The sequence below is a fragment of the Blennius ocellaris genome (assembly GCF_963422515.1).
Source record: "Blennius ocellaris genome assembly, chromosome: 11".
Taxonomy (NCBI): Eukaryota; Metazoa; Chordata; class Actinopteri; order Blenniiformes; family Blenniidae; genus Blennius; species Blennius ocellaris.
The window spans coordinates 21,300,319-21,328,182 of record NC_137660.1 but is presented as its reverse complement, the minus strand read 5'-3'; the positions used below and the strand labels follow the sequence as shown (position 1 = coordinate 21,328,182).

The 27,864-nt window shown below is 41.9% G+C and overlaps 3 protein-coding genes across 3 annotated transcripts; all 3 read left to right on the top strand.

The window, feature by feature from the left end:
* Positions 1 to 1,663: 1,663 nt before the first annotated feature.
* gtf2h1 (general transcription factor IIH, polypeptide 1) lies at positions 1,664 to 7,833 on the top strand. Its single transcript, XM_080504283.1, has 15 exons — positions 1,664 to 1,797; positions 2,141 to 2,310; positions 2,403 to 2,595; positions 3,187 to 3,352; positions 3,462 to 3,555; positions 3,782 to 3,931; positions 4,017 to 4,096; positions 4,196 to 4,329; positions 4,404 to 4,491; positions 4,699 to 4,787; positions 5,356 to 5,473; positions 6,037 to 6,127; positions 6,310 to 6,425; positions 6,930 to 7,022; positions 7,102 to 7,833. Exons 2-15 carry the CDS (start codon positions 2,157 to 2,159, stop codon positions 7,186 to 7,188), a joined length of 1,653 nt encoding a protein of 550 aa, XP_080360409.1. The 5' UTR covers positions 1,664 to 1,797; positions 2,141 to 2,156; the 3' UTR covers positions 7,189 to 7,833.
* A 627-nt stretch (positions 7,834 to 8,460) lies between these two features.
* hps5 (HPS5 biogenesis of lysosomal organelles complex 2 subunit 2) lies at positions 8,461 to 20,448 on the top strand. Its single transcript, XM_080505204.1, has 23 exons — positions 8,461 to 8,587; positions 10,161 to 10,291; positions 10,470 to 10,580; positions 10,665 to 10,729; positions 10,815 to 11,007; positions 11,381 to 11,511; positions 11,930 to 12,148; positions 12,225 to 12,296; positions 12,473 to 12,561; positions 12,874 to 13,052; positions 13,329 to 13,487; positions 13,748 to 13,907; positions 14,813 to 14,930; positions 15,246 to 15,389; positions 15,724 to 15,792; positions 15,913 to 16,475; positions 17,022 to 17,142; positions 17,571 to 17,720; positions 18,052 to 18,171; positions 18,374 to 18,487; positions 18,583 to 18,689; positions 18,990 to 19,293; positions 19,989 to 20,448. Exons 2-23 carry the CDS (start codon positions 10,184 to 10,186, stop codon positions 20,047 to 20,049), a joined length of 3,357 nt encoding a protein of 1,118 aa, XP_080361330.1. The 5' UTR covers positions 8,461 to 8,587; positions 10,161 to 10,183; the 3' UTR covers positions 20,050 to 20,448.
* A 1,518-nt stretch (positions 20,449 to 21,966) lies between these two features.
* On the top strand, positions 21,967 to 27,807 carry epx (eosinophil peroxidase; the record flags this gene model as incomplete). Its single annotated transcript, XM_080504755.1, has 15 exons — positions 21,967 to 22,055; positions 22,146 to 22,321; positions 22,968 to 23,100; positions 23,214 to 23,343; positions 23,421 to 23,627; positions 24,245 to 24,602; positions 24,668 to 24,828; positions 24,916 to 25,174; positions 25,248 to 25,418; positions 25,938 to 26,175; positions 26,255 to 26,460; positions 26,548 to 26,712; positions 27,348 to 27,431; positions 27,515 to 27,611; positions 27,798 to 27,807. Exons 2-15 carry the CDS (start codon positions 22,282 to 22,284, stop codon positions 27,805 to 27,807), a joined length of 2,259 nt encoding a protein of 752 aa, XP_080360881.1. The 5' UTR covers positions 21,967 to 22,055; positions 22,146 to 22,281.
* Between the last annotated feature and the right edge of the window lie 57 nt (positions 27,808 to 27,864).

Sequence of the window (27,864 nt, the reverse complement as noted above, 5' to 3'; positions counted from 1 at the left end):
TGTAATACAAAACAATTAAAGCAGAATACAACAGAAAACAAGGCTAATAAAGGGTTTGACTGCCAAGATGAAACTGATTGATTCAAATTAAATTAGTTTAATCTTTAAATATTAATTAATTATAATCACAGAAATAAAGCGCATTAGTTCTAAATTGGCAAAGACCACTGGTATACTTTGTAAACCACCCTAAAGGCGATATGCACTATGCAGAAAAAGGCAATGAGAATAGTCTGCAATGTTGGCTATTATGAAAACACACAAATGATTTATTTTTAAAATGATAAACATTAAAATGTATGGACATGGTGGATTTTAAGACCACACAAATTATGTACAAAGCTAAAAACAAAGTACTCCCAAATAATATCCAAAAATGGTTCAAAGAAAGAGATAGCAGATATAGGAGAGGAAATCTCTCACAATCCATGGCACGCACCACACTCAAAAGCATGTGCATATCTGTCAATGGGGTGAGGCTGTGGAATAGTCTACCTGAAATAATCAAAGAAAGCAAACACATTGTGCAACTCAAAAGAAGGTTTAAAATGTTTACATTAGAAAAGTACATAAGTTAAGGTGGACATGGGACAAATGTCTCATTTCCTCTTCAAGAGGTTGATTTGAATCGCCATACAGTCTGATTTTTGTCATTTTGCATATATTTTTTAAAAAATTATTATTTTTTTATTTACATTATATGTTGTTGTTGTTTTTTTATTATTATTATTTTCAGACTAATGTACCTTAAATTATTACATTTTTCTCAATAAGGAGAAATTATGACATCTTGACAGAGTAAACAGTAGCCGTTTCAAAGTTAGATGTGAAAGGGGAAGGCAAACATAAGTTACCTTTTCCTTTTTTTGAACATGCTGAGACTACATTTTCTTATATTCTGCTAAAATATGTTTTGTTACTAATAATCATGTTCATGTTCCAAAAATAAAAGTAATTCATTCATTCATTCATTCATTCATAAATAATAATGGAAACAAAAAAAAGAAGTAAAACGGATGTTATAAAAAAAAAAAACAGATAACCCTGAAACCACGCAGCACCAATTGAATCAAACGTAGAATAATGAAAGAGTTTGTCCTCTGGTGGTGACTTTGTGTCATGACATTGTTGTATAAAGTTACACATATTAAGATGGCGTCCATATCCGGTAAACATTCCAAAGTAAAAACCAGTTGCTCGGCGAGGTTAAAAAGTAATAAGCAAAATAAGCTTTCGTGCATTTGGATTAAAGCACACTCGTTGAAAATCCTGTATGAACTGAATATGAGTTGTGATCTGAATGACAAGTGACACAAATAACTTAGCGCAAGCATAACTATGTTCATGTAACTCTGCACAAAGGCACTCAGAATATCTTACAAAAGACAAAGAAAAACCTCTCAAATCAACGGATCGTATAAACTTTGTTATGTCGACAGTTAATTTGCCGATTGGTTGTGTGACGTCGTGGATCCATTTTAATGCAGGAGGGCAGATCAGTCCAAGTTCACATAAAAACAAATTGGTTTTGATGTTAAAAAAAATAAAAATAAAAAAATAGTTTGCTGAGTGGAACTTTCTTTGTCTTCGCTGCTTTATCCGCCGGACCGTTCTCAGTGTGACACACCGCTTGGCAGTTATGTCGGCGCTGAAGTCAGACCGCTCGCTGTTGTAGTAGTCAAAAATCAGTCTTAAATAGCTCGTTTTGCAGCTGTTATTTTCAAGAATGCAGGATCGGAAGATTGTGTGTTAAGGGCCGTCGTGGTTTTGGACACAGAGCTGATTTGTTGAGATAAAGTAAGTTGAGTATCGACTTGTGAGTCCCTTTCCCCCCTCTTGTTCATGTTAGCTAACGTCAGACTGGTTAGCTCTGCTCATCTGAGAACTGCTGCTCTTCAACCCTGAATAATGTCTGTTGTAAAGGACATTTGTGGCGTTTTTTAAGGTCATATACGTTAACTTTAACCTCTTGGAGAGTAATTAAAACAGTCAAGTACTCGTTAAGGTTCATTCTGCAACTGTTGGATAGTTTTCTTCATGTTTAAACACATTTCTTATATTGCTGTAATATTTGTATGTTTGGTATGTTATTTATCATACACTTTTTTTTTTAACAAAAAAAATATTTCTTCATTTTCAGTACATCCGTTTGAGCCATGGCATCATTGTCAGAGGAGGTGCTGCTGGTGGTGAAGAAGGTCCGTCAGAGGAAGCAGGATGGCACCCTGTACCTGATGGCTGAGCGCATAGCGTGGGGGCCGGAGGGCAAAGACCGCTTCACAGTGAGCCACCTGTATGCCGACATCCGCTGTGAGTTGATGCCAAACCCGGGTGAAGCGCAAGATACTCGTCTCGGTGGAGGTTTTACCGTCAAGCTGAACTTTACTGCTCCTCCGTTTCAGGTCAGAAGATCAGCCCGGATGGTAAATCCAAAATTCAGCTCCAGCTGGTCCTTCACACTGGCGAGAGTACCACATTCCACTTTTCCAACGAGAGCAGTGCGCTCAAAGACCGAGACGCTGCCAAAGAGCTGCTGCAGCAACTGCTGCCCAAGTTCAAGAAGAAAGCAAACAAGGAGCTGGAGGAGAAAAATAGGTGAGACTGTGGCGGTTTCCTCCGAGGTTAACTCCTGGAATCCTCTGTAAGCCCTCTTCACACCTCTTGACAACATGCTCACACAACCTGGTGCACTGACCTATGCTGCTGCTCTAAATATTATATATAAGGTTCTCCTCCTGTTAAGAGACATTAGGGCTTCTGACCACGGCGGCCTTCTTTTCCATGCAACCTGTGTGAGGGATCTTTGCAGATCTCGCGTGAAAAATGTATATTCATTTATGTATAAATTCTCTCGCTTGGTAGTTTAATTTTTTGCTTGTGGTTTCTGAATCCTCTCCCTCATGTTGGATAGAATCAAAGTAACATTTATTTTTGTACAGGTGGTCAGAGATGTCATAAGGCCAATTTCCGAATAAATTAAAAGTTGTCACATCGATCATTTCCACCCTAATGATTGCTTTAAAAAAAACTATTTAGAATGCCACAGCAGTCTTTGAGCAACAATAGATTTGTGATTTACTTCTTTTTTTATTTGTTGTCTGATTCTAGTGGATTGATTTGTTCCAAAGGTCAAAAGTGGATTTAAGATACTAAAGTCTTGAACACTGTTGTTTTTGTTTCCTGCAGGATGCTTCAAGAGGATCCCGTGCTCTTCCAGTTGTATAAAGACCTTGTTGTGAGCCAAGTGATCAGTGCTGATGAGTTCTGGGCAAACAGGTTAGGAGGCATAAACAACACAGAGCCGACGACATGCAACAACAAGCAAGAAGTCGGTATATCCGGAGCATTCCTGGTATGTGCATCTATTCTGACAAAACGTTTCACAGTCTCAATTAGTCAACAATTTCAGCAAAAGCAGTACACATACATCCTAACACTGGCCTTGATGTTTTGCTCTCCAGGCAGATATTCGACCTCAGACCGATGGCTGCAATGGCTTGAGATACAACCTGACAGCCGATATTATTGAGTCCATCTTCAGAACTTATCCTGCTGGTAAACAATCATACCTTCCCTGTAAAGTTTTTCCATCACCTTCTAATAGTGATTATTCTGGCAGCTATAGTTTTCATTTCAAACAATAACTGTACTGCTTATTATACTATAAATTACAAGTCTAACTGTCTACTTGTTATTCTTCTACTTGATATTGAGTGTGCAACTTGAGTTTCCTGTTTAATATATATGAAATAAAGCTCCATCATACGTGTTGTACTTGCAGTGAAGCAGAAGTATAGTGAAAACGTGCCTCACACCCTGACGGAGAAGGATTTCTGGACCCGCTTTTTCCAGTCCCATTACTTTCACAGAGATCGTATCAACACAGGAACACAAGATATTTTCTCGGAGTGTGCCAAGCAAGATGAGAAAGGTGGGAACTGTGACCCATTTCTGGCACGTGTATCGAAACTAAATCGTTAAGCCACAATTGTATTTTTAATATTTCTCCCATCCAGGGTTGAAATCTCTGGTGACTCAGGGGGTGAAAAATCCTTTGGTCGACCTCCTCTCGTTGGAGGATAAAACTTTAGACGAGGTGCGGTAATTATTTTGTCGCTCGCTTTATTATTCATTAAACATTCACTTGTACATTTTTGTCCCTCATTAAACGTGAAACCAACGTTCTTCGACACAGGGATTTGGAGTTTGCACAACACAACCCTCAACGTCCTCCTCAAACAGGACGGTGAAGGAGAACAGCAACGCTGCCATTATAAAGCGTTTCAACCATCACAGCGCCATGGTGCTGGCAGCAGGCTCACGCAAAGGGTAAAAAGAATCATTTGTCAAAGTTGAGGAAAAGCCTCAAGAGTGGTGATTCTAATTCAATTGTGTTTTTGAAGGGAGGCTCCAGCTGACCAAACCAGTGAGACGAGCAGTACGGATGGAAACTCGAGAGACTCTGACTTCTTTCAACCTCCCATGAAGAAGGTATAAAGATCCCAAAAGTGTCTGTTTTTAGATTTGTATTTATTGTGTCCTCATTTAATTGCTCTTAAAATCTTCAAGTCAGTGGCTGTGATGCATGTGTATAATGACAGATAGAAAAAGAAAACTCTGTCTTTATGTTCCGGGGATTATAATAATGGGTTGCCTTTATCACTTCCTTTGATTTTATTGATTTGCATGTTTTCTCAGGTTAAACTGCAAGAAGCCATAGAATATGAGGACCTACAAAGGGAAAACAAGATGAAAACAATCGCACTAAATCTGAAGAAGTCTGACAGGTACAAATGTAACTTTTTTATGCACTTTTTTATCATGAGTCAATCTGGCACTCTAATACAAATCCAATGAAATTGATGCAGTATAATTCACTCCCATGTTCTCAAAGACAAATGGAAGCGTGTTTCATACAGGTCTGAATCTATAATCGTCTATTTTGTATTTCTAATTGACTTAAAAGTCACTTCTGTTTTCTTTACATCTGCTCAAAAGTTTAAGTAGTTTCTAAGTGGGCCTTTGGGCCCAGCTTTAGCAAATGTATGTGAATTTAAAGACCTCACTTAAGTAAAATGGGAAATTATTTGTAGTTGATGAGTACAACTTCCTGTAGTCTGAGCTCACACTTTGTGTGGTTTCATTACAGATAATGTACTGAAAGGTTGCAGTCATTAGTTTTTCTCCCGGTGGTTTAGTTCAACACGAAAGTGTGATTGTATGTATCAGCAGTGAGTCGAGAACTCGGCGGCTCCAAAGAAACGTTTCCTGCTTTAGGCTGATGAACGAGCTGCACTGTAACCTTTGAATATCTTCTAACATGTTTTATCACTTTTTTTTCCCCGATTCTGAAAGGTATGCTCATGGCCCCGTTCCACTTCAGTCCCAACAATACACAACTAGCCAGGATATCATCAACTCTGTCAGCTACATCCAGCATGAGATGGCCAACTACAAACCCAACCTCACTCAGGTGAGATTAAACTCTGTTTTCCTGAAACTCGCATCAGATTTTCCATCTGGTTTGCACCATTTGGAAAAAGATTCTACACTTGTGTTTTTAATCTGTTCAAATCTAGAAAACTGCTGTGACATTTCTGCTGTGACACTAAATATATGACGCAGTGTGTGTGTTTGCCTTATTTAAGGAGGATTTTCGCCAATTAAGAATTTCACTGACAAAACACCAGAAACTCATTTCTGAAAATTAATTGATACAGTTGCATTGAAAGTCTGTTATGTCTTGTGCTTGGTTCTCTCTGTGGTCCGGACCGAGTCCACGCTCCCATCAGGCTTTAACTGAATCACGCCTGTGAACCAAATCCACTTCAAATCAGACGAGTGCGCCTCATTCACTAGGAATGCCTCTGGTGTGATCTGTCAGGCATTACCTGATCTGTCGGTCGATATTTATCGGACCGGCAGGAGTTGTGCATCTATTATTCCAATAGTTTTCCAACAACCATTTAACTGAATAAGGAATAGAGATTTATCGATCTGTGAACAAGTGTTTATGACCATGAATCCACTCCTCAGGTGTTGTCCAGCGCCGTTGCTACTTCTGCCATCGCAGCACTTTCTCCAGGAGGCGTCCTCATGCAGGGAGGCACACAGCAAGCCATAAATCGTCAGTACGACTTACAAACGTCGTCAACAGTATTTTGTTTGTCAATAAATGTCACGGCCTTTCAGCTTCCACCAACTATTGAGAGATTGTTATGTCAGGCTTAATCTTGTGTTGAAATATAACAATTATTTTTGCTTTTCTTGTCCCTTTTTTTTTTTTTTTTTTTTTTCCCCTTCCTTCAGAAATGGTACCCACTGAGGTTCAAGGAGAATTGAAGCATCTTTATGTGGCTGCTGGAGAATTACTGAGACACTTCTGGTCCTGCTTCCCTGTAAATTCGCCATTTCTAGAGGAGAAGGTGACTACTCTTCACTTTGTTTTAGTATTTAGTAAGTCTTTTGACGTAATGTTTATAACTGTCTTAACATTGTCTGGTCTTAAACTGCGACAATGTCTTCCATCTTTCACTGCTGCCTTCAGGGGTTACCACAGGAAATCTTCCATCTCACCCTGTCCCCTGCCTCGTCTGCTGTCACACTGATTGTCTCCAGGTCCCGATTCACCGCGTCCTCTGACTGGCAGCTCCATCTCCAACATCCTTTGTTTAATTTATTCACAATTTCTCATTCTGGCATCGCCGCCTCCCTCTCATTCACACACACATTCTGTCTTGTCTCTTCTCACTTCCATCCATCCTTATTCACGGGCTGAGCTTTACCTCTCTGGATTCTTTTCCAGTTGGTCTCTACTCTCACCACCGCCACAGTCTGTCAACGTGGCCCATGCAGTCTCTGTGAGAGGGGAATCACAGCTGCTCTAATTGTAAAATGTTCATATATGCATATTTGTGTTTTCTTCACAGGTAATGAAGATGAAATCAAACCTGGAGCGATTTCAGATGACCAAACTATGTCCCTTTCAGGAGAAAATCCAGCGTCAGTATTTGAGTACAAATGTGAGTGTCCAAAGGGTTTAAATGATGTCAAAGCCTCCATCTGGTTGGACTTGTATTCATCTCTGTGACGTTCCCACAGCTCACAGGACACTTGGAGGAGATGCTGCAGACTGCTTATAGCAAGTTCCACACCTGGCAAACTCGGAGGATGATGAGGAAAACCTGAGGAAGTGCCAAAAAGAAGACGGGAGACACGGACGACAAATGAGTTGTGAAGGTCCTCTAACCTGCTGTGAGAAGACCAGAGCACAGCCTTATGGAACATAGTTCACAAGGGCTAAATAAGGATGAAAGAGGGATGCTGCTACAACCCCAAAAGTTCAACAAAGACTAACTTACTGCATCTCAGTCTAAATAACTGTAATTAGGTTATTTCTCTTTTATTTGTGTTTGCTTAATGGTTGAACAATTAATCCCGATAAGGGGACTTTTCAAAATGTTGTAATGTGACCAAATTACAGATGGACGTTTGGAAAAAAAGACTCTCAGGTCAACAGACTGAAGTGTGGGATGCAAGCGGAGGACTGTCGATGTGTTTCTTCTGTGGAGAAAGACAATCTCCCCTCCTGAACACAGGCAGTGATTGGTGAAACATTGTTCCAGGAAGTCTGAAGCTTGAAGGGGACGTGAATATAGCAATACTGTAAAGACATTTCACACTCGAGTGCTTTAATGTGTGTGTGTGAGAGTCGGATCACACTGTCACTGGTTTGTAATGTCTGCACTGACGACAAAAATTCACCTGAATTAAAGTGAGACATAAAGCTTTTTGTTCATGATGGTGACTATTTGCACTGCAAGTCACACTGCAACGGTCTTCAGGATTATTTGTGTGATAATATTTTTTTTTTACTATCTCAGGGATGTTTGTTCGCCATGACTCAGACGTGTCCAATTACTAAAACAAGATCTTGGTTTTTGAAATGTTTACAATAATAGTATTTGTATGGAAGTGACGTGGAAAAACCTAAATACACAATACGTGATCAAAAAATGCTACATCTGGCCATGTGTTTGAGACCGCTGATGTATGGTGTCACTGGAAGTTTCTGCAGTGAGTGGTTGTAAATTTGAATAATCTTAGGGATCAGATCGGGAGAAAAATCTTAGTGGGACTTATGCTAAAAACAATTTCTCTTCCTTGAATTGCACTTGGTTAAAAGCACACTTGTTATTCAAGCCGGTCCTGGCTATAGTCTGACCTAAAGTTAAGTAAAATTATGATCAAGGACCAGCTTACTTTATTGGTACCTGTAGGTAGACTTGTTTTACAAGTTTTATGATTGTTTTTCTGCACGTGTGTCAAGATTCGGATTGTTTTCCCTGCGTGTTTGCAAGACGCTCGTTGCTTCCCCTGCAATGTGTTTATGTGAGCGATTCGGCTTCGAGCCTGCGGGGGCGCTGTTGTTCCTGCTTGCCGGTGCAGCTGCAGGAGGAAGTCTCCTCCTCCATCAGCTGAGCGGAGCTGTCACGGGTCTCCACATTCTCTGACCGCTACACTTTCTCCATCACGTTACACATTTGAGGAGTGTATCGGGAGCGATGTAGATTACCAGGAGCTAAAGGTGGGTGCGTCTGTTCGTCGATGTGGTGAGTTTAAATACGAGCGAGTGACCAGAAGCATCGCAGGCGAACGTAGCATGTTTTTGCTAACAGTGTCGGTCGTCGGCTCAAAAACACGTCAATAGTTGTTTTAATTTAGATAACTGTCATACGTGTAAACACACTATTGTGCTTTGAAACGTTTCGTGTTTGTATTTTTTCTTTGTGTTTAGTTTCTTGTTTTGTGTCGGTTTGGACGTTAGCCTCGGTGACATGTCTCGTGATGCAGCTGATTGAATTCCCCCAATTTACACTTTAATCCCAAAAGCACAAGTTTTTCCTCAGTTTTTAGTGACAAAACTCGCAACGGAGCCAGTTAATTAGTTGTATGTGGTCGCAGTTTCTGATTGCAGTGAAGTTGAAGCAGGATAAAGCGACATTTCCCAGGTTTGTTGGTGATATCAATGACGTAAATTGGCCAAAGTTCACTGGAAAAAAAAGCTTAACTTCAAAGTTTTCCTACGCCATTAAAATGTTACTTAAATTTACTTTATAGCCGATTATTTGTCCTGTTAAATTATATGATGAGTTGAATGATATATCTAAGCTTTATGCACAGTCAGTATATGAAGTGTGTATTTATTTTGATAAATAACTTTTACAGGGACCATAAATCTGATTTAAAATCTCCCCGATGAAAAACAAAGTTTCTTATTGACACCAGTACAACCTTATGTGATCTTTACAGCAGATCTGCCATAAAGTCTGCCTGGTACAAAAGTCTGCTTTCAGTTTTGCTTTAGAGAGGCACTATTGTTTCAATCTACCGGTACACTCATTTTGAGGTTGTCCAATTCATCCATCACACACACACACTCACACACACACACAGAGAAACACAAACAGAATGGAGCCATCTTGATATAAAGTGAGAGTGCTACCCACTTCACCATTAAACCTCTGTCCATATAATACAGTCCATAATGAACATAACGCTTGTTAAGAGATGACTGAATAGAACAAATAAAGTAAAAATGGTGCATATATATATATATATATATATATATATATATATCTATCAATCATCATTGCAAGTCAGTTCTTCTCATTCGACTGGACTCTAATAAAGTGATGGCTGAAGGTACATTAAAAGTGAAATGATTTAAATAAGCCCAACTATTGTTAGCTTTCAAGCATACATTTGAAATGTACTTCGACATTAATGTAATCTGTATTTCCTTTGGTTTGTGGACACACACAATCACACATTAGTACCTACAGTTGGAGCTGGATGTTTCAGACTTTAGTTACTGACGGGGCTTCTCCGTCATGCTTTAATTATTAGAAATAACAGCATAATACGCCAAATTAAATTATTTCCTTGTGGTTTGTGCACACACAGTCTGTCATATGAGTTTGATGTGGATTTCTTTCGCTGGGTGCAGTGTAAGTGGAGTCATGACGGCTCAATTTAAAAGGCTATGCCACTTACAGTCATGTGATGTCACCCAGCTGAGGGCTGCAGTATTCCAGGAGGCACAAATAAAGTCAGTATTTTTTTTTCTACATCTAACTAACTCACTTCTTTTCCCACAGTTGTACTTGCGCCGCTGGTGAATATGTCTCCGATACCGGTCGTACCAGAAAACTGCAGCCACGTGTTGGCTGAGTTCGACTGCCTCGATCCACTTCTCTCAGCTCTGCGTTTGGACTCTGGCAGGCTAAAGGTACAACTGACTGGTGGAAAAAAATAAAACTACTTGGAGCATTTTTGAAGTTTTGAGAAGGTCATGAAACTTTTGTTATTTTTGGAGCGTTGTCTCCTTCAAGCGGCGTATATGAAAATGTGTTACCGTCAAGAAAATAAATGACATCAGATGTCTCACTGTTTGTCTTGTGTTGCAGTGTACCTGTTTGGCTGTGTCGAGGAAGTGGCTTGCTTTAGGCACATCGGCAGGAGGGTTGCACCTTATTCAGAGGGAAGGCTGGAAGCAGAGGCTCATCCTCACTCACAAGGTGTGACATTAACACAAACGAACCATTTTAAGATTAAATCTGATGAATTTCATCTCGTCATCATAAGGTGTCTTTAATTTTCAGGAAGGATCTATCATTCAGGCGGCATGTTGCCCTCATAATGAGGACTTTATTGCTGTCGCAACAAGGTGAGAGAGGTTGATAGTGTAGGAATACATAGTTTTTGTTGTTGTTGTGTTTTAATTGTTATTGATGGCCTATTCTGTGGTTCAGTCAGGGTCTGGTGGTGGTGTGGGAGCTGCAGCTGGAGCGGAGGGGGCGTCCGGACAGAGTCAGCGTGTCCTGGGAGCACAAAGGGCAAACCATTACTGCACTCTGCTGGGACACCAGCGTGCTCAGAGTCTTTGTCGGGGACTCCGCCGGCAAGGTGTCTTATCTCCGTGCAGGATCCTCCAAAACGGGAAAGGTAGAAACTCTCTCACGTAACCATTAAATGATGTACATACGGCAGCTTGCTGTGGTTAAACTCTTTTTATTTTGAATTGTTTTAAATGGTCTGTGTTCGATGAATTGACTATATTACTGTCTTGTCATGTTCTCTTCTTGAAGAAGCGGTCATGCTGTTGCTCCGAATTGCCCAGTTGTGTTGAATGTGAGAGTGTATGAGACTGTGTGTTTGCACTGTGATGGACTGCTGACGGGTCCAGGATGTATCACGGTGCCATCGCCTCCAGTCAGCTGGGATCAACTCCTGCCTCCTACAACTCAGCCGATAGATGTATGGATGGATGTGACTCTTCATGAGATTCCTTTTTTTTTTTTTTACTTCTTGTTCCTAGGGGGCAGCATTCGTCATTTTCCCAGTTCAGACCGTCACCACCGTGGACTCGAAAGTGGTTCAGCTTGGGTACCAAGATGGCCGCCTGTTGGTGTCTTCCCTAAGCCGCTGCTACCTCTGTGACACAGAGAAGTGAGCCTCTCTCCATAACTATAGTACTAGTCTGGTTGTTTTTATATGTGCTGCATAAATGACCAGTAGTTTTATCCACAGACTTGGAAATTGTGGGGTTTTTTTGTGTTTTTTTTTTACGATTCTTCACTATTTTTTAAGACATTAATTTTCAACATCAACTTTATGAAACATTAACCTGGGAATTGAAAGACATGTATTCTTTGTGTTATATTTTCTCTTCAGCAAAGGTTGCATACAGTTTATTCACTCTCTATTTCCACTCTAACAGTTTCCTGCTGGAAATAAATAAATGAAGGAAAATAGAATTAAATTTGGATGCTAGAATGTTTCAACTTTGTTATTTTCATTTCTCTTTCAAATAATTGTGATAAACCCACCAGTTGTTGCATGTTTTTCTGTCTCTTTTCAACTTCAGGGAAAAGTTCTGGCGTGTTGGACAGAAGGAGCGGGATGGGGAATATGGCGCTTGTTTCTTCCCTCAGAGCAGGGGGTTGTTGGTTGGTCAGCCCCCCCTCTTGTACTGTGCCCGGCCAGGTTCTCGAGTATGGGAGGCCAGTTTTAATGGCGAGGTCCTTAGTACGCATCAGTTCAAACAACTGCTGGCGTCTCCTCCGCTACCGCCCATCACTTATCGGTAAGATGTGTCCGCATGTATCGACCTGATATGAAAGACCAATGTTGTAATGTGTTATTTCTCCTTTTTTGTCCAGAAACGAACCGTGTTACAGTTCGGTACAGCGGAGTTCACAGTCGGTTGCATTCGCTAAACTGCTTTATTTGGGGTAAATTTAAATTAAGTCTTTACCTTTTGTTATGGTTTAAATGATCTACATAGGACTGAGCATCCTGGAGATTCTGACTACATCAAAGACAGTAATGTCTCATCTTTATTGAAGCAGCTACAGCAGAACCTTCTGCTTATTTAACTTGGCGTTTCTTGTTCTTTTTTTGTGTGAAGAGACCAAAACCTGCTGACTTGGACGGATTCAGCAATTTATATCTTCACCCCTCAGAATGGACAGGTGCTTCTTTGGACTGAAGTCAATGGTATGTTGTTTCATCAAACACCAGTGTTTTACTTTCTTTTATTACTGCGTTGCATTTTTATTTTACGAGATATTCTCTGGTATTTTTTTTTGGTTGTTATTGTTGTTACTATTGAAACATTTGTGATGTGCATCCAGTGTTACTATTATCATTTAATTCCTGTAAAAAATTCAGACAAAGGTCTGCAATCATTGTTAGTAGTAGCTTCCCATCACAACTGTTTTAACTCCAGGACGGTTAGTCTTTTTCAGTTCCATTCTAATTCTAATTATCCTTGTCAATCCCAGCGTGTTTATTGTTGTTTTTTTCCAGATCTGGTTGATGTTGCCATTTACCGCAGCGAGCTCTTCTGCCTCCACGGCAGCGGCCGTTTGTCCCACCTCTCCTTGTTGTCAGCAGAGCGCTGCGTTGAGCGCCTGCTCCGCAGAGAGTCCTGGACACTCGCTGCTATCGTCTGCTGTATGTTTCAGCACACAATCACCACTAGCAGAGTAAGATCGTACAGCCGTGTGTGCTTATCCTGCCTCTGGACTGTGGAACCTAAATTCCTGTCTTATCTGGTCTATTATTGTATTCTCACACTGGGGGGGGGAAACAAAAAACTACATCAAAACTTGTTTTCTTACAACCCTATGATCAAGAGATATTACAGGATCATTATAGTAGTATACACTGTAATCCTATGACTTGGAGGTAGTTTTATATCAAGCAGGAAATTTAATTCTTGTGAGATAATGAGTATTAAATATGCTTTATTTAAATTTAAGGCGAGGAAATCGATTCCCATTGACCGCCTTGAGCACACGAGGTCTCAGCTCAGTGCCGGCACACACCAGGAGCTGATTGGCCAGCTGGAGGAAGTCATCACCAAGCTGGAGCCACTGGACTCCGCGTCCAGCAGCCGCAGAAGTAGCATTTCCTCACACGTAAGAATGAATATTCCTATATATTAACACGTACTCATCCACCAGATACTGCGTCAACTGCAGACCTTTCATTTTGTTTTGCTGTAGGAATAATTGAAACTTTTCTGAGTAGTCAAATATCTCATTTTTATCAGTGTGAATTTGATGTTTGAGGATGATTACAAGGAATTGCTTATTTAAACCTGCATGGACGTGTAGGTGACGGAAATATTAACTCCATGTAATATTATTATTATTATTATTAACATTCCATGATTCAGGAGAGCTTCAACGTCCTGGACTGTGGAATCTATCGAGTGATCAGCCGCAGAGGAAGCCAGTCAGATGAGGAGACGGGTTCCCTCATCAACCAGTCCATGTCGGAGGAGGAGCGACTCAAAGAGTTCAGCTTTGCGCAGGAAGAGGATCCTGTGGATTCTGGTCAGTGGCAGATGTCGCACTGAACATGTGGCTATGCTGTACACAATTGTAGAAAATAACTTAGATTCTCTCTTCTCTCTCTCTTTTTTTTTTTTTTTTTGTGAAATGCTTCTAGATATATTCTAGATCCATCACAGAACACACGCTACTACTAAAACCAGAATAAATGAAGCAAACACAGTAAACAAGAAAAGAATTGTCACTCACTTTTCTCTTTACTTGTGTGTTTTTTTTTCTCCCTCGGGTGGCTCTCTGTATTTCTACGTCTTCTGGTTGAATTTCTTGTGTGTTTATTTGTAGGAGGAGCAAAGCCTTCGTCTTCACCCCGTTGTTTCAGTGTTTAAAAAGAGTCAAGTTATTTTCAGTGTACTGTTATAGAAATGCTCTTTAAAAAAAGAGGGAAAAAACAACATGTATAAAATATTTAGATTTAGGATATTTTAGCTCCTTTATTAATGTAAAAATAACTGATAATAATTTGACTTTTTTATTTGTACCAATCACATGAACTGTTTCTTTTACCTTGCTGTATTTTCTTAATTCTTAATTTCTTAATTCCAGTGAGTGTGTTTTGATTTAAAATCCAAAGTATTTAATAAACAATGCAGGTGTGCTCCTCTATCACAGAACGTTCACGCGTGATTCCTGTGATGACTTTCTTGCTTTACAAATGCAATCTCCACTTTGCCACGTTGTTAACGCAGTTTCTTATCTGTTCCATTGTTTCACACATACGTCACCTTTTTATTTTGCACGTCGCAGCATTTGATTTACACTTTGACTTCAGTCGTGTCTCCGTCGTTCACTCCATCTGCTCGCATTGTGTCCACTGCCGCTCATCGCTCCCTTCCACAACTCCACCCATCTGTGTTTTCCCCCCGACCACTGCTCCCGTCTTTATTCAGATCCTCAGAGGAGTGAGCGTGTGGATGCCGAGCGATCTGAACAAGGCCTGCCATTCCACCTGCCACTCTCATTCCGTCCCAAACCCCCCCGCATCGCACTGCAGGCTGTCAAAGACAGGTGAATGAGCAAACACCCGTGATGGTGTTTGAATGTTTTGGTTTTTGCTCTTCGTCTCTGGAGAATTGAAACTCCCACTTTAAGCTTTTACTCAAGTGCAGCTGTGTTTTAAAGCAGTTTACTTCCTCTTTCCACCAAACACCCTCGTCTGTATTTTTATATCTGCACCAATTCTGTGGAAACGCAAGTTGGCATGCTTCATTTAAAAGAGTCACTCTCACCGCTCGCTGTTCCCTGAGTCCTTCTGATTGTTTCGCAGTTTCTAAAAGGACTAAACGTATTATGAGGGTAATGTTTTTGTTTGTTTTTCATCAGTGTCTCCAGTTTTGTTAAGAAGACAACGGAGAAGATCAACACCCTCCAGATGAACTCTGAGCTGTGGCAGCGGCCTGAATTCAGGGAGGGTGGACAGGCTGAAATGTTGTCCAGCACAACTCCATACTCGGATGAACTCGACGAGTGAGTAAAACTATTTTGATTTGTATTTATTGAAAGATAAATATATCACACGATGTGAATATTTGGAATATTTTAGACTGCACTAGAACATAGAATATTTTTCACCGTTTTTTTTTATTCTACAGTATTTTTACTATTCCTATATATTGTAATGTAAGTAGGATATATTTACTCTCAATTTGCTCTAATTTTCACCTCGTTGTTGTTAAGATGCCAAAGAAAGATGTCTTCATTGGTTATCTACTCATGCTTACATACTGTCCCAGGCTCTACAAGTAAAAAAGTGAAACATTTTAAGTGTCAAAAGAACGTTCAATAAGCGTTTTCATCACAGAGTTTATGATGAAATGTCCAACAACGATGCCGACATGCAGGAACTTCGGTCAGCGACAGAACGAACCATGTAAGTATGCTGCAGAATTTTAAGTACATCCATTCAATCCAGCATTGCCTAACCTTTTTTTTAATTATTTTGCTCATAGTCACTATTACTTCGATCTTAAAATTTGACCCTGAAATTCAGGTCCCAGATACAAGATCCCCTGGTGTTGTTAGACCCCGTCAGCCTGTGGGAGGCTCTGCAGGAGTGGCTGCCGGTGCTGGAGCGGATACTCGGCCCTGCCGAGCTCAGCTCCCCTGGACCAGCAGAGGAGAGACGAGGGAGGGATTATGTAAACGCCAGCACAGATCAACAAGAGGTGCTGTCCACCTGCTCATCAGAAGAACCAGCAGACATTGTTACAGACGACCCGTGTGGTTCTCCTGAGCTCGGAGAGAAAGAGGAGCTGTGTGAGAACCGGCTGAGAGCAGACTCGCCAGAGGAAGTCTCTGGGACTCCTCCAGAGCCGGTTCGAGTGGCGCCGCCTAAACCTGTGCCTTCAGATCTACAGGCGAGTCTGACGGAGCTGGCCACACTGTACACAGAGCTGAGCTGCTTCAGGAACCGGGGTGAACAAGCTCCGGGCTGCAGAACCTTCCTGTGCCGCTACTTCTTCCTGCTGGACCAGGAGCGCATGAGGAGGATGTGTCTGCTGTGTTATCAGGAACAGCCCGAGATGCAGAGCTCCTTCACTAACGCCATGTTAGGTCAGGAGCACATTTTCTTTTGGAATTTCACTCAGCAAAATGAAAATATAAAGATTGCCTTCCCATTGAGGCTGGATAAATACTTGTTGTTAAAAATGTGCAGTCAAATGGATACAGAATGATGCTGAAAGACGAAGAGACAGATGTTGTATTACAGCATCATGCTTTCAGTCGATATTTGAGGGGGGGAAGAATGCCAAAAATAATATTTATAACATTTTAAACTAGATGAATTGTGAAAAATTGTGTTTGGTATTTATTCTGTGACCATGACTTTATGTCACAAAATTTCCAAGTGCTGGATGTCGACCAACCTCCTAAATGCCCAGATTATTATTGTTGAATTTTTTTTTTGTATGTTTGAAAGATTTTTTCTATTACTCAAAAACTCCTTTGAGAAAATATTCTAAAGCAAAGTATAAAAACAAGTTGAGAATAAAGGCATGTTTAGATTGCCAATGCCAAGTTGTTACATTTACACAGAAAAATTAGTTTGACATCTCACCTCGAAAATCAAAGTGACAGACGTATAATTGTTTTCTGCAGAGCTCACTCGGTGTAGTCGGGTGGTGGATGTAATTCAGAGAGGGGATCTGCAGAGATCTCTGCGCAGTGTGAGAGAACTCCAGCCCTGGAGTGCTCCTCTTCTCATCGCTCACTTGCACAGGTCAGCAGCCGTTGCTTTTATACATAAACATAAACTTCCTCTCAGAAATGTGATGTTTTTTTTGTGTTTTTTTTTCTTCAAATGTACTTGACAGACAAGAAATTAGTGAGAATCTATATTTATATTGATTTATTCCTTTTTTTTTAATTGATAGAATGAAAATATGGCGGTTTTGTGACTTCTGAATAGATTAAATTAGAGAAAACCTTATTGATACTTTTGTTATTTAAAGGAAATGAGATATTCCTGCAGCACCTTCATTTTATCATATTTTGCTTTGCGATTTATTTTTATGTTGAACCCTAAAGCCTGATTTCATCTTCCATTGAGAACAAGCTTTTGTTGATGTAGGAAAGGTCTTGTAGTCAGATTTCTAAATGGAGGAGTTGCGTTGGCTGTTATTAATCCAGTATTTTGTTGTCGTCCAGACTGTATGAGAAACACGGAGAAGCTGCAGTGCGCTCCTTTTCTCAGTTCTACCCGACAATAATCCCCGCTGACATAATGGCCATGGCTCAGAAAAGCCACTTCCTGGCGTACCTGGATAATCTGGTGCAATCACAAACTGAAGAGCACAGGTACGTGTTCACGTTTTCCTTTTCTACATGTGCATCAAGAACATTTTAAAGGTCTTTTTTTAATTAGCTATCTCTACACTTGTGATATATAAACTACATTTCTTTCTGTCTAATTTCTTTTTAAGTATATTTTGGAATTTCTATAGCTTATGAGTAACAATTTTAGAAACAAAAACCAAAACACCGAAAATATCTCAGTTTGTGTGTTATTAATTGACATGATATGGAAGTATCAGTTTGGAATAAGTCATGGGAACAGTGAACAGTTCTGTCTTGCTTGAGTAGTTAAACACTTTTCTTTGCTGAATAATATGTTTTGTCCTTCTTTTAGATTGTCTTTTTTGCAGTCACTGCTTGAGCCAGAGTCTCTCAGACAGGATTGGCTGGTACTGGCTCTTACCCACGATGCTCCTCAACGCTGCGATACACTAACTGACGACGGGAATCCCAGGTCTGATATCCTTCATTGGGTTTTTGAAGATGCATACGAACACATTTGTCACGTGGAAACTATTATAGTCTAACCTTTGAACAGGTGAACAATAACCGAACTATCAAAGGTGGTCAGACTGTAAATAAACTGCTCTTAGTTATATTTCCCAACTGAAATCGATACTGAAGTGAGGTTGTTGTCTGTATACCTGATGTTGCAGGTGGCATTCACATTTGTTCAGTTGGGGTTATGGACGTCTTCTGTCTCTTCTGGTCCGCCTTCCTGCCGATCTGCCCTCCAAGCTGGCAATGGCAGAGACCTGTCGCTCTCACGGGTATTTCTACTTGTATTGTATAACTTATAATGTAAAAGCCGCCTTATCATTCTGTGCTGTAAAACCACCTGCGTTGTTTGTGCGCATGGCTACAGGTACTGGACAGGTTTCCTCGACCTCTGCCAGCAGCTTCAACATCGCTCAGAAGCTTTTTCCACCATCTGTCAGCTGGATGACATCAGTCTGCTCGAGGAACCTCATGGTATGATGTTTTCTTTAAAAAGAATCTCTTCTGCAGTCTGAGTTCTGTCAGTCATCGTGGTACTGAGGAAAACACCTCAGCGCAATACTAACCCAAATAAAAGAACATGTAGAGTATCTATTAGAAGAGCGGCCTAATGTATTTGTAACACTGATTTCTTTATCTCTGACCTGAAAAAGTATTCTCAGTGCATCAGGAAATATTCAATTAAATTCCCTCAAACCTCTCAGAATTTCCCCTGACAGGTTAAACTATCATCACAGTCTAATTGTGTGATGTGGATCTCTGCTGTGTCCCCAGGTGTGGAGCCCCAGACGTTGGATGAGTGGAAGTTCCTGATCCAGCGCTCTCAGCAGTGCTGCAGCAGCTCCGCGGCCTCTGCAGACGGCGAGCGGCTGACCGGTGTGAACGGCAGCAGCCGGTCGAACGGCTCCGCAGACACACCGGGGAAAATCAGCCCGGAGAATCTGACGCTCATGCTGGCGAGGACAGCTGGGCCCGACCGTGCTCTGGCTGTCCTGGAAGAATGTGGCGTCCAGCTTGCCCTCTCGCCTCACTCCACACTGGTCTGCGAGCTGCTGAGAGTCACTGAGAAGAGGCAGAGGTGGGCCAAGTCACTGCGCTAGCAATGTTGTACAAAGCCATTAGAGTAGGAGGCAACTAAAATCTATTTCTCCTCTAAGTTACTTTAAAAAGCATACACATAAGAAAACTGATGGTTGTATCAATTTAAAGGAGACACTTAAATGGTTGGTATCACTAATACTTTAAACACATTTGAGATGCACTAGAAAGTAGATCAGTCTTTTATATTCTTATTTGTTATATTGCAGAAATTCAGTTTTCAGAGTTGGGGGGGAAAAAAAGAAAAAATTTACCACATGACTGTTTCATACAATCATCTGAGTCATGCAACATTACTAAATTTAACTATGAGAGGCAGAAGAGGAAGTAATGCCCAGCAGCTGTTCAGGAACAATAACTTTCACCTGTGAAAAAAAAAAAGAAAGTTAACCAACCAAGTTAAAATATACAATGTAATATTAATAGTTTAACACAAGAATTTATCCCAAATCAGACAGACGTGATATCAAAATGAGCAATAGTTTCTCTACCATTAAACTTACTGAGTTTCTGTTCTGTGGAAACTGCAGATCAGTTCTGAGAGTGTGACATTCATTCCAGAAGTGTGAAGTCTTTTTCAAACCATTAGACATTGATTTGAAGTCTGTGAAAGAAAGTCTGGAATGAACAGCCAGTGTGGTATTTTCTCAAGCAGTTTTCTGTTTCTCTTTGCAGGGCCATGATCCAAACGATGCTTGAGCGCTGTGATCGGTTCCTGTGGTCTCAGCACGCCTGACCCTCTGACCCGCTGACCCCTGGACCCACACACCTCTGTGGACAGAATCTTCTCTCAAACCAAACAAACTCTTTCTGTTGGTTTTTTTGCAAACTGCTGTTGAAGCTGTGGTTTGATTTATACACTGTGGTATTTATCATGGCTGCCCTCTTCAGATGAAGGTACACTAAACGGTATTAAATATTTGACTTGAAGTTGTCTCGAGCCTATATAATTCACAACTTCAGGCAACATTTGGTTGTTTATAATATTTTTTTTTTTATTCAGCTATTGTTGATTGACATACTTTTGGCATGAACATGTAACTAAATATCTTCTGTCTCTGATCTATATAATTAAACATATGTGACGGAAACCAAACTTTCAATGCTTAAAGTGTGTTGTTCTAACTATCATGTGATTAAAATATCCCTGTATGAAATGAGCATGTCTATTTGTTTTCTAGTTTGTATTTTAACATCAGTAGCTGTCCCGATGACTAATTTTATCCATCTATATTCACGTCACATCGACTTGGGGAAAATCCACAAAAACAGAGTACAAAGACAAAAGTGGCTTCAATTCAATTTCCAGATTAATGTAATCTGCTTTTATTCCTGCAAACCAAAAGCATGAAACTGGGAGACTAACAAAGCTTTATGACCATAAACTTTAAAGGAGAAGTTTGTAAGGTTGGAAATGCGGGTGACCTGATTCTTCGTCGGCCTCCAAGGCAAATATTTTGTCATTTTCGAGAACAGACAATTTCTACAAGTCTTGTGCTGGATGATGGGTTAATGTAGGTCAGAGAGATAATACTAATAACAGCGTAATGAAATGGGACTGGTGACTCATTTGATGCTATCACACACCTGGAGCATCAAAGCGGACGGAGCGAGCCCAGGAAGTCCTGATGCTTCGCATGTGACTTTTAAAGGCCTTTCCTGGGCACAACCGCACTCTTTATGAGTCACATCATCTTCAGAGATTTTGACTTTTCAACTAATCCTCAGTGGATTTCTTTTTCCACCCACGTTCTTGAATATTTCCCACAATCCAGTTCAGCCGCCATCTGCCTGTGTCACTGGCACAGGGACGATCAGATTGAAGGTCGTGGCATGTGGCACAGACACAAACACCCTCAGACACAAAGCTTGTTTTTTTTTATTTGTTAAATTTCATTTGGCTTCCTAAAAAAAGTAACCCCCCCCCCCCTTTTTTTTTTTTATCCACCTCTAGAGCTTAATTTGACACATTTGACACTCTTTTCAGTGAGAGTCTGGTAGACTTTGACAATATCATAACACCGGGACCGGGAAGAATCATTTCATTTATTTGAAATGCTGATTTGACAGAGGGTTTTCATCGTGTCCAAGTGGACAGAAATAAATGTGTTTGAAGGTTATTAGGTCGAGGCAGCATGTCCAGTGTTTGATGTTGAGTTTCTGTCACCAGAAGGACAGATAAGGGGATTCTGCACATACCTGTTGACCCCCCCCTCCACCGCCGGTGTATACATAGAAAACCTTGGGCACTTGAAGACAGATGAGATACACACTCACACCCACTGCCTCTTGAGATGATTCAAATACAGCCGTAACAGACTCTGAGCACAAGTCGTTTTCTGAGCTTCAGCGAGTCGTCTGCTCAGATCACAGAGATGGACGCAGTTCTTACGGTAAGCTTCTGCTTTTTCATGCTCGACTCATTCCTTGAAGTAACTCACATTTAAAGTATTTACCTCAGATATTGATGTAGGTGAGTTCTGATTGCAGGTGTTTCTGCTTGAACTTGTTGTTATGCTGCTCTCGTTTTGGGGGGATGCTTCACTGAACAGAGGATTTGATAACACCTCAGGTAGAATTTCTGTGTGACTGATGGTGGAGCAAGCGTGTCCTGAGGAGCCTTTCTAACTTCACCTCTCTGGTAATCTCAGGAACTGTGTATCTGGGCTCTGCTTATGTTGACGAGGCTCTGCAGAGGGCCATCAAGCTGACTGATGCTGCTTACGCCCGCACAAGTGAAAGGTAGATGATCTGGAAACATCTCTCACCTATCTGAATTATTATTATTATTATTTTCTATCTGCGGGAGGCTAAAGCGCTCAATGGTTCCAGGGTGAAGAAGTCTTTATCTGAAGGAGCGCTGAGACCCAGTGACCTGCTGGCTCAGTTCAAACACATCGAACCCAGGACCAGGAATCAGATCCGGGCCGCAGAGCTGCTGGACAACACAGTGGAACTGATCAGAGAGATGGTCTACACCACCACGATGACGCAGCCCAAACCCTCCGGTACTGAACTGCAACATAACACCTCATGAAGAAGTGTGTGTACACTGCCAGTCAGAGGGTTTGTAAGATCAAAAGCCACTAAACAATTATTCATTTCGACACTATACTCACAGTATACTAACCTGCGTGCTAAAGATTTATGTCGGAATATTGTTTGAATAGATTAATGCTAAGCTAGATGACGACACACTAAATAAATATAAATACTTTAAAATATTTTTTTCAATCATTTTAAATCCTCATGAAACCCTAGCCCTCATGAATCATTATTAATGGCACTTGCTTACTTTTTCATCTCTTAGTTTTCAATCAGCTGAATAATAAATGAGCCATACCTGGTGATAATGCAGAGCAGATTTTGTGCGTGTGATTTAAAAAAAAAAAAAAAGTCTCATGAACAAACTATCTGATCTTTGTGATCGTTTCTTTTTTGTCTTTAAACAATCTGTAACACGCAAAATGTTCAGGCACTTGTGAAAAATGCTTCTTTGCTCTGCAAAGCAAGAATCCTCCATCCTAAAATTAATTCATGAGCCTTTGCCTTTAAAAAGAAAAGCTGAGAGTGTCGTCAATCAGACACCTTCCCGATTGTATTACTTGCCTTGGTTTAGTTCCACAGTGCTGGATGTGATTGTATTTCCCTCAGAGCTGCTGAGTGAAGGAGATGTGGAGAATCTGCTGCAGGTGACTGGCTGCTCTGCAGAGCTGCAGACACCCAGCTGTGAGACAGACTGCCTGACTGAGCGCTACAGATCCATCACAGGCGAGTGCAACAACAGGTCAGATTAAATTTCACCAAAAAAAAACTTCTTCTTTTACAAACTTTGTTGTTATTTTAATGGAACTGTTTTTTTGGGTTTTTTTTAAACATTGTTTTTTTTTCTCTGCTCAGACAGCATCCAAGGCGAGGTGCTGCAAACATCCCATATTCCCGCTGGTTGACTCCAGAGTATGAGGACGTGTGGGGGACGCCCAGAGGCTGGGAGCCCACACACACCTACAACAATGCCAGCCTGCCTCCGGTCAGAGCCGTGCAGCCGCCCTCAGGCCCCCGTACTCTAAACTTTCTCCAACCCTCTCCCCTGTGTCTGTCATCCAGGTGCGGCTCGTGTCACAGCAAGTTCTGCACACTCACAACGACAACATCTCTGTGGACTCCACGCTGTCCCACCTGCTGGTGGACTGGGGTCAGTGGATAGACCACGACCTGGTGCTGACCCCTCAGAGCCCCAGCACCGCAGCCTTTAAAACCGGAGCCGACTGCACCCGCTCCTGCAGCCGGGACACGCCCTGCTTCCCCATTCAGGTGTGCACCTTTACCTTCTCACCTCAACTCGTTGTTATTGTGCACAATTCCAACACCAAGACTGATTTCCAGTTCAAATAACGAGACGGTATGGCATAAATCGTTTCTGTTTCTGTCTGTGCTGACGGAAACAACAGACAGTGGAAATGACTTAAATAAAAAGAACTTCTGCTTGAGACTTGACCTTCAAAGTATAGAAGGCGGTGGATTTACTATTATATAATGTGTAATATAGACAAGGAAACTGAGATGCAACTCCATCTGGTGCATTATGAAAAGAGACACATTTGCACAGTGCACAGACGTTTCAGATGTGGAGGAAAAGATACTGAAATCTGGTGTGACAATTAAAAATGTGATGGTCTAAAAATCCCCCAAAAGTAATCAATAGATAAATAGTGGACCACATTTTGTTCCCCCCAGTGGTTAACAGTGGCGTTAACCATTGGAGTCATGTGGAGTTTGCATGTTCCCTATGTGTGTGTGGGTTTCCTCCCTTGGTACAAAAACTACAGTTGAAGTTTATTGGTCAATTTAATTTGCTTGTGTGTGTGAATTTGAGTGTGTGTCATCATTAATAGAACATGTTCGATTTTTTATTTTTTTTTCCCCACCAGATCCCATTGTCTGATCCTCGTCACGGTGTCCAGAGCTGTATGCCTTTCTTCCGCTCTGCTCCCAGCTGTGGCGCAGGAGTTCAACCTCATCGCCATCGAGAGCAGCTCAACGCCATCACCTCCTTTGTCGATGCCAGCATGGTGTACGGCAGCACCGCCAGTCTGGCCTCCGCTCTCAGGAACCTTTCTTCTCCTCTGGGCTCAATGGCCCTCAACTCTCAGCATTCAGACCAGGATCTGGCCTACATGCCCTACCTGCCCCGCCTGCAGGCCCACCTGGACCCCTGCGGGCCTCGCAACTCCTCCGCGTCCGGACGATCTGCTCGCAGGAAGAACACCACATCCTGCTTCCAAGCTGGTGAATGAGTCCATCTTTTTACTTTTTTCTGCTTGTGGCAGTGGCTCATGCTTACCATTTCTCAGGTGACTCGAGAGCCAATGAGCATCTGGGACTGATCGCATTGCACACTCTATTTCTGAGAGAGCACAACCGACTGGTCAGAGAGCTGCACCAGCTCAACCTGCACTGGAGCCCCGACACCCTCTACCAGGAGGCCCGCAAGATCATCGGAGCCATTCACCAGGTATCAGCAGCAGTTTCACCTGCTCGCCGTCTCTTCTCTGTCTTCGAGCCGTCTAATGATTCTCACCCGCTTTGTTTGCCTGTTCAGATCCTGACATGGGAGCACTACCTGCCGCGGGTCCTCGGTGAGAGCGCCATGTCTCACCTGATGCCTCCCTACCAGGGCTACGACCCAGATGTGGATCCCAGTATCGCTAATGTGTTTGCAGCTGCTGCGTTTCGTTTCGCGCACGTCACCGTGCAGCCGGTGTTGAGCAGGCTGGGGCCGGGGTACACCACCAACTCCCAGTATCCCCCTCTGCCGCTGCACCACTCCCTGTTTGCCTCATGGAGGGTCGTGAAGGAAGGTGAATATTGATGTCATGAGTCTGTCAATCCCAGGTGAGCTTGTCTGGATTGCGTTCCCTGGTGGTCTTTCAGGTGGGATCGACCCCGTGCTGCGTGGCCTGCTGCTGTCTCCGGCCAAGCTGCAGACTCCCGGCCAGATGATGGTGGAGGAGCTGACAGAGAGGCTGTTCCAGGCTCAGGGCGGGATGCCTCTGGACCTCGCAGCTCTGAACCTGCAGAGGGGCCGAGACCACGGGCTGCCCGGTAACCGGCCTCAATACTTTGCACACAGCACACTCTGACTGCCAACGGAGTCAATAGTCTAATAAAGAACTGTAGATCATTTAAAGAGAGACATTATCTATATACTTTACGGCTTCAAAGTTAATAGTAAGTCCCATGACATGCCAAATACATATGTAATCTCTTCAAAATCACACAAATGCATTTGCTTATTTCTTTAAATTGCCTTTTTCCACTCTCTTAAAGATGATTGAGTACTACTGTCCTGCTATAAAATATGTTATTTACAGAGAAAGCACACTAAATTTGACTCACTTGACTTATTGAGTGTGTGTTAATACACTGTCACTTGCAATAATCATGTGCACTAACTGGGAATATCAGATAGTTTGCTAGGAAGCAAGAAAACTTTGCAGCTTTGATAATTAAAGTTTATTTTTAATGTGTCTTTCAGTGTACCTAGAAAGCAAAAGTCCTTTTATATTAAAAACAGTGCGTTAAACTTTCATCTCTCCCCCGGTGGCTCCTCTCCTTCACCAGGATACGGCTTGTGGCGAAGGTTTTGTGGCCTCTCTGTACCCAACACCACATTAGAACTGGCTGAAATTCAGGGTAACTTCACTCTGGCTCACAAATTCCAGCTGTTGTACGGAACGCCACACAACATCGATGTGTGGGTGGGGGCTATCTCCGAGTCGCCACTGCCCGGAGGCCGCGTTGGACCACTGTTGTCCTGCCTGCTGGCCAAACAATTCAGAGCACTGAGGGACGGGGACAGGTGCGGCTGAATTGAAAACTACCTCAGGCTTACTTGTGATGCAGGAAAACAAAAACTGACTTCGTCTTCATCCACTAAGGTTTTGGTGGGAGAGGAGAGGCGTGTTCACCAGCTCTCAGAGGAAACAGCTGCACGCGGTCTCTCTCTCTCGCATCATTTGTGACAACAGCCACATCGTTCGTGTTCCAGTTGACCCCTTCTCACGCACAGAGAGACCAGAGGACATGCTGCCCTGCTCCCACATCCCCCAACTGGACCTCAGGCCCTGGAAGGAACCGGACACAGGTGAGGAAACATCAACCCGTTGAGTCTGGAGTCTTGAGATGAGCAATATCTCATGTTTGTTTTGTTTTTTTTGTGTGTATTTTTTAGTTTCAAGTTGTGGCGCGATACCCAGGATCCAGTCCGGTTATTCGATGCTCTGTAATTTAGCCGTTCTCTACGCGTGTCGATCTGGCTTCAAGTTGCTGGGCTCTTCATCTATCAGCTGTGACCCAAACAGCCAGGAGTGGAGCCCCAAACCACCGACATGCCAAGGTACTGACTCCAAACCAAGGTGACGGTTGAGATATGCGTCAGACAATCACACTGAAGAAAACAGCTCTTTTTTTCATGCTGATAATTAAAAAGTCACCTTGACCACAGAAGCAGCAAACAACAAAATATTTAAAACACATTCATCTTATCAGTACTTGTGTCACACTGAAGGAGATTTCTTTCCAAGTTGGTTTAGCATGAAGTCCAGGGAGCTCTCAGTTTTAAGGAAAACTGTGAAAACTCCTTGTATAAAAATCAATTCTTGAAACAAGCCTTTTGTCAGGAGCCCTTTCAGGTCATTAGTTCATCACAGGGCCGACAGTCACACACGCAACTCATTTAAAGTCACATTTAAACTTGACATGCATGTAGTTTAATATACATATTCTGAGAAAGACTCCACACAGAAAGGTCCCGACTCATTGGTAGATCATACTACCCTCTATAATATCATGTAGCCTGCAACAACGTCATAATGGAGACATTAAAGATCATATCATACCAATACATTTAGAAAATGGAAACCTCAAACCATACAAAACATAAAAAACAAAACAAAAAATCTGGAAACAACCAAGAAATGAGCAAACAGGATTCTTTTGTTGATTGTTGTCATTTTTGGCTGATTGTTGCAGATATCAATGAATGTGAGGAGCTTCCATCTCCTTGTCCAGAACATCTGGAGTGCTCGAACCTGCCTGGTTCCTTCACGTGCTCGGGTCGGTTCAGGTCACTTTGATGTCACTTTAACTGACGTGTGTATTGGCGCTGACCCTTCTTCCTGCGTTTCCCTGTGATCCAGAGCCGTCCTCGCTGTCAGCGGTCTCCATCGTCACCGCGGTGATAGTGTTGATTGGCGGTGTGGCCATGCTCGTGATGATCATGATCTGCTATCGAAGGTAGGAATCATTCGTCATTATTTTACAATATAAAAAATATATTTCTGATCACAGTGAAATATTAATTATTGCACTTGTTTCTTGCAGATATTTTCCAAAGACTAAGGATTTAGTCCCTCCTCGATGTTGCCAGGGGAAAAGTTAAAACTCGGTTTAAAGGTCGCTCTATTTTTGTTTTTGTTACAGAAAACAGTAGCAGCACAAAGTTTTGTCTAGTGAATTTATAATATCTGTATCACACTGTGGCTGTTAT